The sequence below is a fragment of the Pseudophryne corroboree genome, chromosome 9 (genome assembly GCF_028390025.1).
Source record: "Pseudophryne corroboree isolate aPseCor3 chromosome 9, aPseCor3.hap2, whole genome shotgun sequence".
Classification (NCBI taxonomy): domain Eukaryota; kingdom Metazoa; phylum Chordata; class Amphibia; order Anura; family Myobatrachidae; genus Pseudophryne; species Pseudophryne corroboree.
Genome location: NC_086452.1, coordinates 257,818,112 through 257,831,038, shown reverse-complemented (window position 1 = coordinate 257,831,038; position 12,927 = coordinate 257,818,112). Strand labels below are relative to the sequence as shown.

Sequence of the window (12,927 nt, the reverse complement as noted above, 5' to 3'; positions counted from 1 at the left end):
GACAGAAAAGGGGACTCAGCTTTTTCATATCAGACGTCAACGAGGTCTACATTGGCATACTGGAAATCAGCAAAGCTTGTAGTTTTAGAATAAACATTACATGGGCCTAAATCTGATAGGGTCCGATTTGCTGGTCTCGGCACAATTCTGATGAGATAGCCGCTAGATTTAACAGCAGCAATTAGTTCTACAAACTGGTTTTGCCCTAAATTTAATTGGTACTTTAAATCTAGCAGCTATTATGTTGGAATCGGGCCAGGACCAGCATATCTGACACTATTACATATGGGCCATGGGGTTTCCGCAGTTGCCTAACGGACAAGTGATGGAGCTGTGCATTTACTGTATATACAGTACTAGAGGGAGGTTCTAAAATTCTAAATTGGTGATCAGAGTGATACCAGCAATTTTATACTGGATATCAGAGAGGGCTCTACATTTCTACAGTATATTGTACATTTGTATACCAATATCAGAGGGGGAGCTACATTGTATAGCTAATGCTAAGTTCTGTACAATTTCACACTAGAAATGTGTACTTGTATAATACAGATCAGCAGGGGGATCTGTATTTGTATATTTGACACCTAAGGTATCTCTGCATTTGTACAATGAGCATCAGAGGGGTTATGCATGCATAGACTAAATATCTGAAAGAAGGTGTACTGTATGTGCTTTTCATACAGATGCTACACTACAGACGGATCTACGGCGAACACCAGATGGAGCATCCAAATGGGCTATGTTGTATTTGATTAGTGCCGTATGAGAAATTTTGAGGTGTGTTACTACGGTCTGTGTACCTCTCTCCCCAACCATTGCACTTCTGTTATGTGACCCATCTTACAGAATCTAAAACCTGCCTATTAGAACCAATGGTAGATGTAGATAAGGTACAATAAAAGACATGTTATTAGTAAATTAAACATGTCAAAATCCGAGAAGAACCAGAAAGCAACGAAAATGTCGGTACCACAATTTAAATAAGATAAAAGTTATAAAATTGAGAAACCTACACGAAAGGAAGAAAACAGTGGAAAAATCTTTAGAAATCCACACTCAAAAGAATCAGATTTTTACCTTTGGGTTCCTGCTGTTCATCTTCACTGTCTGAATTGTCCGTGGCCGTTATGTGCTTCGGTTTAATGTTTTCTAAGAGAAAAGAAACATACATTTTTGTTCTTTAAAACTAATTCTGTATATTGAGATACCATAAGTAGCACCTGATATACAGTACATGTCAGTCTTCTAAAAGGTAACACACACCATTATTAGAAGTAGTACTTTCTTTATAAATCAAATAACATTCGCTTTTCTTTTTTTTTCTGACAAAATCACATGATTAGTAGCCATGCTTCCAGGTATGCCAAAACGTAACCACTAACATTTCTAATGTACTGTACAATCTGATGTTTATTTCAAGTACATGATATAAGACTATAGCTCTGAACATCTGTGATATTTCAGTAAGGTAGGCTACAAAGCGGTTTTTCCCTTACTGTACTGTACAGTAACATTTATAGATAAAATGTTTGGAATAGACAATCCATTCACATAACACTAAAATTAATCATACAATCATGGTAAATACATTTGTAAATTTTTCTTTTTAATATCTTTTAAGTTTTCCAACAGAAATATAAATGGGGAGGCACCAGAGAGGTAGAGAAAGAAAAATACGGAGAAAGGAGAGAATGAGTGTGTATAATACATATGTAAAACAACAAGGCAACAATTACAATCATAAAAAAAAAATAACATTGTTTTGAAACAGTTACTAAATAATAATCTGCAGCAATCAATCTTGAAGACATGCCTCACATGACAATCTTTGTAAAATTACAGGTATGAGAATAAAGGGGGAAAAGAAAAAGGAAAAGAATCAAATGGGAGAAAGGATGGGGGAGAATGGTCGCAGTCACTGTCAGGATCTGTGTATTGTTCTGATAAATAATAGTGGGGCAGATGTATTAACATGGAGAAGGCATAAGGAATTGATAAACCAGTGATATCTGCAAGGTGATAAAGGCACCAGCCAATCAGATCCTAACTGTTAATTTACATACTGGAGCGGATTGGCTGGTGCCTTGATCACCTTGCACATATCACTGGTTTATCACTTCCTTATGCCTTCTTCAGGTTAATACATCTGCCCCATAGTTCTACAGTGGCCATAAATCAGAACAATTGGAATAATAATCTGGCAGTGTGTGGGAACAAACTATATTCAGCTGCATGCTTCCACATGCTGAAAAATGGCAGGAAACGGTTGGCACAAGTAGTTGAGAGAATTCAAACCATAGTTGCCTACTTTTTGGCTGCTCCTTCCAGGAGTACTGGCTCTCAGCTGTGGGCAACTGTCCTGCCTATATAACCTCAGCTGCGGGTAACTGTCCTCCCGTTCAGCGCAAGGCCTCAGGAAAGTGCCCCCATTTAGAGTTCTTGGCTTAGCTCTCTTAGGCCCTCATTCCGACCCGATCGCACGTTGCACTTCCTCACAGCGGTGCGATTGGGTCTGGAATGTGCATGCGCGGCGTGCGCATTGCACGCACGCGGCGTCGCCGGGCAACGACACTGACAGCGGAGAAAGCAGTCGCAGCGGCGACCGCAATAAGATTGACTGCAGGAAGGCGTTCCGGGGCGTCAACTGACCGTTGGAGGCCGTTTTTGGGGAGTGGTAAGAAAAACGCAGGCGTGTCCAGGCGAACGGAGGGCGGATATCTGACAGGGTATGTCCAGGGCTGGTCTTGTTTTGCAGAAACTTTTTTAGCATAGCAGGGCTGCAAAAGCGATCGTAGCCCTGCTATGCTAAAATACACTTCCCCATAGGCGGAGATTAGTTGATCGCACCAGCAGCAAAAAGTTGCTTGGTGCGATCAACTCGGAATGAGGGCCTTAGTTCCTTGTAATGGGGTATTACATTAGGATATTTACATGAGTTTTAACCAATCTTTAATAAAATCCTAACTGATTATTTTTAACAGAAATAAAGTCACTGCCGGTGCATGGTTTAGTAAATAACTTCTGCTGAAGGAAGAATTCTCCCACCACAGTAACTCTGACTTGTACCCGCACCACCACATTTATTCTCTTACCACCATCAAGCTATCGCACAAATAAAATCTCAAAATGCAGCCCAAACTAAAAGTCGCATTTTCAACCTTCTAAGTTGGTTGCAGACGTGAAATGTAACAAACAAATAGGTAGTAAATGATTCTATCTTCTAATGCAAGTAACCTGAGCAGATGCTCCAGGAATATGGTAGGAAGTTTGGCTTCCCTGTGAGTACAAAAGATGCTGACAATTGCATACTCATTACATGCATACTCATTACAGTAAATGCCATAGAATGCAAATAATAATTTCACTGGCGCATGTAACACATACTTGCCTACTCTTCCGAGTCCTCCGGGAACTCCTATTTTTGGGGTAGTCCCTCGTATCCCTGGAAGAGCAGGCATTCCTCCCGCATTCTGCCCTCTTCCTGTTAATTGCATCATTTAGGCCCCTCCCCAGTCAAATATGCATGATTTGTGGCACTTTGCCACGACTGGGCCAGGCCTGATGTGTTTCGGCCCCAACCCCATCACAGCCCACCGGCTTGTCCTCCCAGGGTTTCTCCCAGAGAGCACAATGTAAAAGTAGGTAAGTATGTTGTGAAATGCTAATTAAATAAGAGGCAAGTATAAAATGTAATTTTTTTTTAAATTCTGCAGTAATAAACACATTGGCAGCCTTCCCCTTACCAAACAGTGTCACTGTCATATACATTATTTTAAAAAAAATGAGTATTCAGTACACTGCATTCCTGCTTTTAAATCACAGCAGTGTACTGTATATTTATTTTCAGTAATGGATGTGTCTTAGATGCACTCGCTAGATCAGCAGCTTAAATTAACATCCAGACAGATGCATTTGCGCTCTTTCACAGGCCATCTTGGCCACAAGTGCCGCTTTCAAGGACATGACACAAGTCGTGAAAGACGTGCATTCATATTTAAACAAAAGAGCAAGCTGTGACCAAAAAAAAACAAAAAACCATAACTTGCATTTACGTCCAACTCTGAATGAGTTTTATTGTGTTTCAGTGTACAGCAATCAGAAAAATATTAAATTTCCAGCATCTTCTGTAGTAAAACCAGTAGAAATACAGTATGCACTGTCGGAAAACATAAAGTCAAAGATACTGTAGAAAATTTACACTATTCACAGTACTACAGGACTCCATAAGCAAGAAACTCTTGTGATAAGAAAAAATAAGATTTTAAACCTACCGGTAAATCTTTTTCTCCTAGTCCGTAGAGGATGCTGGGGACTCCGTAAGGACCATGGGGATAGACGGGCTCCGCAGGAGACATGGGCACTAAAAAGAACTTTAGATATGGGTGTGCACTGGCTCCTCCCTCTATGCCCCTCCCCCAAACCTCAGTTAGAGAAACTGTGCCTAGAGGAGACGGACAGTACGAGGAAAGGATTTTTGTTAATCTAAGGGCAAGATTCATACCAGCCCACACCATCCACACCGTATAACATGGAATACATGAACCAGTTAACAGCATGAAACCAAACAGCATCAGCCCTAGACTGATCAAAACTGTAACATAACCCTTAAGTACGCAAAAACTATATACAAGTCTTGCAGATGTAGTCCGCACTGGGACGGGAGCCTGCTGAATCGTGTTACAGATCCAGCGAGCAATAGTCTGCTTCGAAGCAGGAGCGCCAACCTTGTCGGCTGCATACAGGACGAACAGCTCTGATTTCCTAACCCGGGCCGTTCTGGCCACATAAATTTTCAATGCCCTGACCACATCAAGGGACTCGGAATCCTCCAAGTCCCGTGTAGCCACAGGTACCACAATAGGTTGGTTCATATGAAAAGAAGAAACCACCTTGGGCAAAAATTGAGGACGAGTCCGCAACTCTGCTCTATCCACATGGAAAATCAGATAGGGGCTTTTGTGAGATAAAGCAGCCAACTCCGACACTCGCCTAGCCGATGCCAAGGCTAACAACATGACCACTTTCCAAGTGAGATATTTTAATTCCACCGTTTTAAGTGGTTCAAACCAGTGAGATTTAAGGAACCGCAACACCACGTTAAGGTCCCAGGGTGCCACTGGAGGTACAAAAGGAGGCTGGATATGTAGCACTCCCTTCACAAAAGTCTGGACTTCTGGGAGAGAAGCCAATTCCTTCTGAAAGAAAATGGATAGGGCCGAAATCTGAACCTTAATGGAGCCTAATTTTAGGCCCAAATTCACTCCAGTTTGTAGGAAGTGAAGGAAACGGCCCAAATGGAATTCTTCCGGAGGAGCATTCCTGGACTCACACCAAGATACGTACTTTCTCCATATACGGTGATAATGTTTTGCTGTCACGTCTTTCCTAGCCTTTATCAAAGTAGGAATGACCTCATCCGGAATGGCCTTATCCGCTAGGATCCGGCGTTCAACCGCCATGCCGTCAAACGCAGCCGCGGTAAGTCTTGGAACAGACAGGGCCCCTGTTGTAACAGGTCCTCTCTGAGAGGAAGAGGCCACGGATCTTCTATGAGCATTTCCTACAGATCCGGATACCAGGCCCTTCACGGCCAATCTGGAACAATAAGAATTGTCTGCACTCCTCTTCGTTTTACGATTCTCAATATCTTTGAGATGAGCGGAAGAGGAGGGAACACATAGACTGACTGAAACACCCATGGTGTCACCAGGGCGTCCACCGCCACTGCCTGAGGGTCCCTTGACCTGGTGCAATACTTCGGTAGTTTCTTGTTGAGGTGTGACGCCATCATGTCTATCTGAGGCAGTCCCCCCCGATGTGCAATCTCTGCGAAGACTTCCTGATGAAGTCCCCACTCTCCTGGATGTAGATCGTGCCTGCTGAGGAAGTCCGCTTCTCAGTTGTCCACTCCCGGAATGAAGACTGCTGTCAGGGCGCTTACATGATTTTCCGCCCAGCAAAGAATCCTGGTGGCTTCCGCCACTGCCACGCTGCTCTTTGTTCCGCCTTGGCGGTTTACATGCGCCACTGCGGTGATGTTGTCTGACTGGATCAGAACCGGTAGGTCGCGAAGCAAATTTTCCGCTTGTCGAAGGGCGTTGTATATGGCCCTCAACTCCAGTATGTTGCTGTGAAGACAAGCCTCCTGGCTTGACCAGAGACCCTGGAAGTTTCTTCCCTGTGTCACTGCCCCCCAACCTCGGAGGCTCGCGTCCGTGGTTACCAGAACCCAGTCCTGAATGCCGAACCTGCGACCCTCCAGAAGGTGAGCACTCTGCAGCCACCACAGGAGAGATACCCTGGCCCTGGGGGACAGGGTGATCATCTGATGAATCTGTAGATGTGAACCGGACCATTTGTCCAGAAGGTCCCATTGAAAAGTTCTCGCATGGAACCTGCCGAATGGAATGGCCTTGTAAGTCGCCACCATCTGTCCCAGAACTCGAGTGCAGTGATGCACCGACACCCGTGTTGGCTTCAATAGGTCCTTGACCAAAGACATGAGTTCCTGGGCCTTTTCCATCGGAAGATAAACTATTTTCTGGTTCGTATCCAGAATCATGCCTAAGAAGGTCAAACGAGTCGTTGGAATCAACTGTGATTTCAGGATATTGAGAATCCAACCGTGCTGTTGCAACAGCCTCAGGGAGAGTGATACGCTGTTCTCTCGATCTCGCTTTTATCAGGAGATCGTCCAAGTACGGGATAATTGTGACACCCTGCTTGCGCAGGAGCACCATCATTTCCGCCATTACCTTGGTGAAAATCCTCGGGGCCGTGGAAAGCCCAAACGGCAACGTCTGAAATTGGTAATGACAATCCTGTACAGCAAACCTCAGGAATGCCTGATGAGGCGGATATATGGGGACATGAAGGTATGCATCCTTTATGTCCAGGGACACCATCTAATCCCCCCCTTACAGGCTGGCGATGACCGCTCTGAGCGACTCCATCTTGAACTTGAACCTTTTTAAGTATAGGTTTAAGGATTTTTAATTCAAAATGGGCCTGACCGAACTGTCCGGTTTCGGGACTACAAACAGGGTTGAGTAATACCCAATCCCCTGCTGCAGCAGGGGGACTTTGACCACCACTTGTTGAAGACACAATTTTTGAATAGCTTTTAACACTATCTCCCTCTCTGGGGGAGAAGCCGGTAGGGCCGATTTGAAAAATCGGCGAGGAGGCACCTCTTCGAATTCCAGCTTGTAACCCTGGGAAACAATTTCTATTGCCCAGGGATCCACCTGTGATTGAACCCAGACGTGGCTGAAAAGTCGAAGACGTGACCCCACTGGGGCGGACTCCCTCAGCGGAGCCCCAGCGTCATGCGGTGGATTTTGTAGAGGCCGGGGAGGACTTCTGTTCCTGGGAACTAGCTGTGGCTGGCAGCTTTTTCCCCTTGCCCTTACCTCTGGCAAGGAAGAAAGATCCGTACAGTCTCTTGGTTTTATGCGTCCGAAAGGACTGCATCTGATAGTGTGGCGTTTTCTTAGGCTGTGAGGAAACATAAGGCAAAAAGGTTGATTTACCTGCCGTAGCCGTGGACACTAGGTACGTGAGACAATTCCTCACCCTTGTACGATATCTGTCCATGCTGCTACAGCGCTACAAACCCAAGCCGACGCTATTGCCGGTCTCAGTAAAGTACCAGTATGTGTGTAAATAGACTTCAAGGTAGTCTCCTGCCTGCGATCAGCAGGATCCTTGAGGGTTGCCGTATCTTGAGATGGCAGCGCTACCTTTTTGGATAAGCGTGTCAACGCTTTGTCCACCCTTGGGGAGGATTCCCACCGTATCCTGTCCTTAGCCGGGAAAGGATACGCCATAAGAATCCTTTTGGGAATCTGCAGTTTTTTATCTGGAGATTCCCAAGCCTTGTCAAACAATTCGTTCAGCTCATGAGATGGAGGAAAGGTTACCTCAGGTTTCTTTTCTTTAAACATGTGGACCCTCGTGTCAGGGACAGCGGGTTCATCCGTGATATGTAACACCTCTTTTATAGCAATAATCATATAATGAATACTTTTAGCCAATTTTGGCTGCAACTTTGCATCATCGTAGTCGACACCGGAGTCAGAATCCGTGTCGGTATCAGTGTCCACTATTTGGGATAGTGGGCGCTTTTGAGAGCCAGAAGGTCCTTGTGACATAGTGAAAGGCAGGGCTAAACTCCCTGTACATTCTCTGGACTCAGCTTTGTCTAACCTTTTGTGCAATAAATTCACATTTGCATTTAAAACATTCCACATATCCAACCAGTCAGGTGTCGGCGTTGCCGACGGAGACACCAAAATCATTTGCTCCACCTCCTCCCTAGAAGAGCCTTCCGCTTCAGACATGCCTACACACGCGTACCGACACACCACACACTCAGGGAATTCTCTATCTGGAGACAGTTCCCCCACAAGGCCCTTTGGAGAGACAGAGAGAGAGTATGCCAGCACACACCCAGCGCCAATAACCCAGGGAAAAAAATTACCCAGATAGCGCTTTTTATTCTTATATATAACACTGCGCCAAATTATGTGCCCCCCCCCCCTTTCAAACCCTCTGTCACCGTATTCACCAGGGGAGAGTCCGCGGAGCCAGCTTCTCAGCGGTGTGCTGTGGAGAAAATGGCGCTGGTGAGTGCTGAGGGTCAAGCTCCGCCCCCTCAGCGGCGGGCTTCGGTCCCGCTCGATTTCTTTTAAAACTGGCGGGGGATGTCATAATATACAGTGCCTAACCCATATATGTGCCTTATTGCCAGAACAGAGGTTAAAAATGCTGCCCGCCCTGGGGGCGCCCTGCCCCCCTGCACCCTGCACCCTTACAGTGCCTGCCGCGTGTGTGCTGTGTGGCAGCACTGGCGCGCAGCGTTACCGCTGCCCGTTACCTCTATGAAGATCTGAAGTCTTCTGCCGCCTCTGAAGTCTTCTTTCTTCTTATACTCACCCGGCTTCTATCTTCCGGCTCTGTGAGGAGGACGGCGACGCGGCTCCGGGACGAACAGCTAGGAGAGACCTGCGTTCCAACTCCCTCTGGAGCTAATGGTGTCCAGTAGCCTAAGAAGCAGAGCCTAGCAGTTAAGTAGGTCTGCTTCTCTCTCCTCAGTCCCTCGCTGCAGGGAGCCTGTTGCCAGCAGGCTCCCTGAAAATAAAAAAACCTAACAAAAATTATTTCTTTTCAGGAAACTCAGGAGAGCTCCCTGTAATGCACCCAGTCTCCTCTGGGCACAGTATCAAACTGAGGTCTGGAGGAGGGGCATAGAGGGAGGAGCCAGTGCACACCCATATCTAAAGTTCTTTTTTGTGCCCATGTCTCCTGCGGAGCCCGTCTATCCCCATGGTCCTTACGGAGTCCCCAGCATCCTCTAGGACGTAAGAGAAATACAAAGTTCTTATAGAGCAAATGTCAACCATAAACAAATACCAAAAAGAATGTGGCTTACATGTAAGTTACTGCTTGAAATGTATGCTTCTGTGAGCTACATTTAGCACACATAACAAGGAAATGTCACTGTTGACACCAAAAACTAAAACAATCTGTGGCTGATGTGGAATAAGGAATAGATGCGTCATATTAATCATCAGCTTATATTAGCATTTAGTACAATGTACAAGCAACATTACTATTTTTTAAATATACAATACCATAAAAAAGTAGAGATGTGCAGTGGACACTTTTCGGGTTTTGTGTTTTGGTTTGGGATCTGGATTGATTTTGACAAAACCACCCTTTTCGGGTTTTGGATCTGGATGATTTAAAAAAAAAAAACATAAAAACAGCGAAAATCACGGAATCTGGTGGTAATCTTGATCCTACGGTATTATTAACCTCAATAACATTCATTTCCACTCATTTCCAGTCTATTCTGAACACCTCACAATATTGTTTTTAGGCCAAAAGGTTGCTCCGAGGTAGCTCGATGACTAAGCTAAGCGACACAAGTGGGTGGCACAAATACCTGGCCCATCTAGGAGTTGCACTGTAGTGGCAGACAGGATGTCGGTTTTAAAAACTAGGCCCCACAAAGCACATAATGCAAAGAAAAAAAGAGGCGCAAGATGGAACTGTCCTTGGGCCCTCCCACGCACCCTTATTTTGGATAAACAGGACATGCACACTTTAACAAACCAATCATTTCAGCGACAGGGTCTGCCACATGACTGTGGCTGAAATGATTGATTTGTTTGGGCCCCCACAAAAAAAGAAGCAATTAATCCCCCCACCAAAAAAGAAGCAATTAATTTCTCCTTGCACAAATTGGATCTACAGAGGCAAGATGTCGTCCTCATTCTCAAATTCCTCCCCCCTTTCACTGTGTACATCCTCATCCGATTCCTCACAGAGTATCATCCTCACAGAGTATTAATTCGTCCCCACTGGAATCCACCATCACAGGTCCCCGTGTACTTTCTGGAGGTAATTGCTGGTAAAGGTCTTCCTGGAGGAATTTCTAATTCATTTTGATGAACATCATCTTCTTCACATTTTGTGGAAGTAACCTCGGACAGGACGCTGGTCGCTGTCAAGGTTGCCGGCTGCACTAAACACTCTTTCGGAGTACACACAGGAGGGGGGGGGGGCAACATAGATAAACTAAATCCAGTTTGTGCAAGGCCTCCAAATTGCCTCTTTTTCCTGCCAGTATACATATGGACTGTCTGACATGCCTACTTGGATGCTGTCATCGATATAATCCTCCACCAGTCTTTTAATGGACACAGCATCATATGCAGTGACAGTAGACATGTCAGTAACTGTTGGCAGGTCCTTCAGTCCAGACCAGATGTCAACACTTGCTACTGATTGTCCTGAATCTCCGCCAGCGAGTAGGCTAGGAAATTTTATCCTTTTCCGCGCAGCACCAGTTGCGGGAGAAACTGAAGGAGGAGCTGTTGACGGCTCACGGTCCACTTGAGTTGACAATTTTCTCACCAGCAGGTCTTTGCATCTCTGCAGACTTGTGTCTGCCAGAAAGAGAGATACAACGTAAGCTTTAAACCTAGGATCGATTTGGTACCGGGGACACAGTACGTGCATCAACTGTCTAAATCCAACTGCACTAATGGCGGATACCGGACGCACATCTAACACCAGCATAGTTTTTATGGCCTCAGTAATCCGCTTTGCAACAGAGTGACTGGTGTCATATTTCATCTTCCTCGCAAAGGACTCTTGAACATTCAATTGCTTAGTCCTTCCGACTTCACCTCTGGGATGACGATCGACTTCCAGCAGCAACAACAGCAGCGGCAACAGCAGTAGATGTACCACTCAAGGATCCTCCGGGGGAACCCCTGTTAGGAGGGGACTCGTCAGTCATGCCAGTGACATGGCCTGTAGGACTACTTATATTCCTGACTGAGGAGGAAATTGATATTGAGGGAGTTGGTGGTGTGACTTGCAGGAGCTTGGGTAAAACAGGAAAAGGGGTTTAGGTGTCAGTGGACTGCTTACGCTCTTACCCAAAGTTTCTGAACTTGACAATGACTTCTGATGAATGCGCTGCAGGTGACGTATAAGAGAGGATGTTCCTAGGTGGTTAATATCCTTACCCCTACTTATTACAAATTGACAAAGGCAACACACGGTTTGACACGTGTTGTCCAGATTTGTGGAGAAATAATTCCACACCGAAGAGGTGTCTTTTTTTGGTATTTTGCCCTGGCATGACAATGGGCTTTCTCATCCCATGGACAACAACTGTCTCCACTGGTGCCTTGTTCAAACAAACCATGTCTACAGTGACATCCTCCATCTCAATATCAGCAACTGGACTGGCGGTGTTCCTCCCCTCTGCAGGGGGCGTGCAAATAGTGGTAGGAGCCTCCTCCTCTTTCCATACTGTCTTGGGAAGGTCAGTCCTAGACATCGCAACCATGGACACACTTGAACTCTCCTTGGGGATTTGTGATATCTCTGAATGCACAGTTGTTTTCTCCTGTGCTTTAACAAGCTTAATTCTTTTAGTTTTTCGAGAGGGAGGACGGCTTCCATCCTCATGAGAAACTGAGCCACCAGTCATGAACAAGGCCTTAGCCCTTCCTTGCCACTTCGTGTCGTGAATGACATATTGCCAATTTTATGTTTCTCATCAGATAATTTCTTTTTTTTCTGATTATTAATTTTTGCCTCTTGGATTTTACATGCCCTCTATGACATTGGGCATTGGCCTTAGCAGACGACATTGATGGAATTGCATTGTCAATGTCATGATTAGTGGCAGCAGCAGCTTCAGCACTAGTACTAGGAGTACTAGTACATCAAATTAAAGGAGCTTGGCCTAAGGAAAAACTATTTGTACATGGATAAGTAATTGGCTGGATAACAGGGTACAGAGAGTAGTTGTCAATGGGATATCCTCCAGCTGGGCACCAGTAGTCAGCGGAATACCACAAGGGTCCGTACTTGGGCCACTACTGTTCAACATATTTATCAATGACCTGGAAATTGGCCTGGAAAGCACAGTGTCACTCTTTGCAGATGATACTAAATTGTGTAAGGTAATTAATTCGGAAATAGATGTGGAGTCTCTACAGAACGACTTATCTAAACTTGAAATCTGGGCGTCTAAATGGAAAATGGGATTCAATATAGAGAAATGCAAAGTTATGCACTTTGGGACCAAAAACAAACTTGCAACCTACATATTAAATGGGGAAAATCTAGGGGTAACAGTATTGGAAAAAGATTTGGGGGTACTGATTGATAATAGGCTAAACAACCGTACACAATGTCAAAGTGCAGCAAAGAAGGCAAGCAAGGTGCTAGCGTGCATTAAACGGGGAATTGAGACAAGGGACAAGAGTGTAATCCTGCCGCTGTACAAATTATTGGTACGTCCGCACCTGGAATATTGTGTTCAATTTTGGGCACCACATTATAAAAAAAATATCTGTGAACTCGAAAGGACTCAAAGGCGTGCTACTAAATTGA

The 12,927-nt window shown here is 45.1% G+C and overlaps 1 protein-coding gene across 3 annotated transcripts in view; it reads right to left on the bottom strand.

Moving 5' to 3' along the window:
* The window catches only part of PLA2G4A (phospholipase A2 group IVA), a 772,031-nt gene that overhangs the window by 134,411 nt on the left and 624,693 nt on the right, over positions 1-12,927 (bottom strand). For all 3 annotated transcript variants that reach the window (XM_063940241.1, XM_063940242.1, XM_063940243.1), the window contains one exon: positions 1,081-1,152. In XM_063940241.1, coding sequence (XP_063796311.1) covers positions 1,081-1,152 — 72 coding nt within the window. The remainder of the gene's footprint in view (positions 1-1,080; positions 1,153-12,927) is intronic.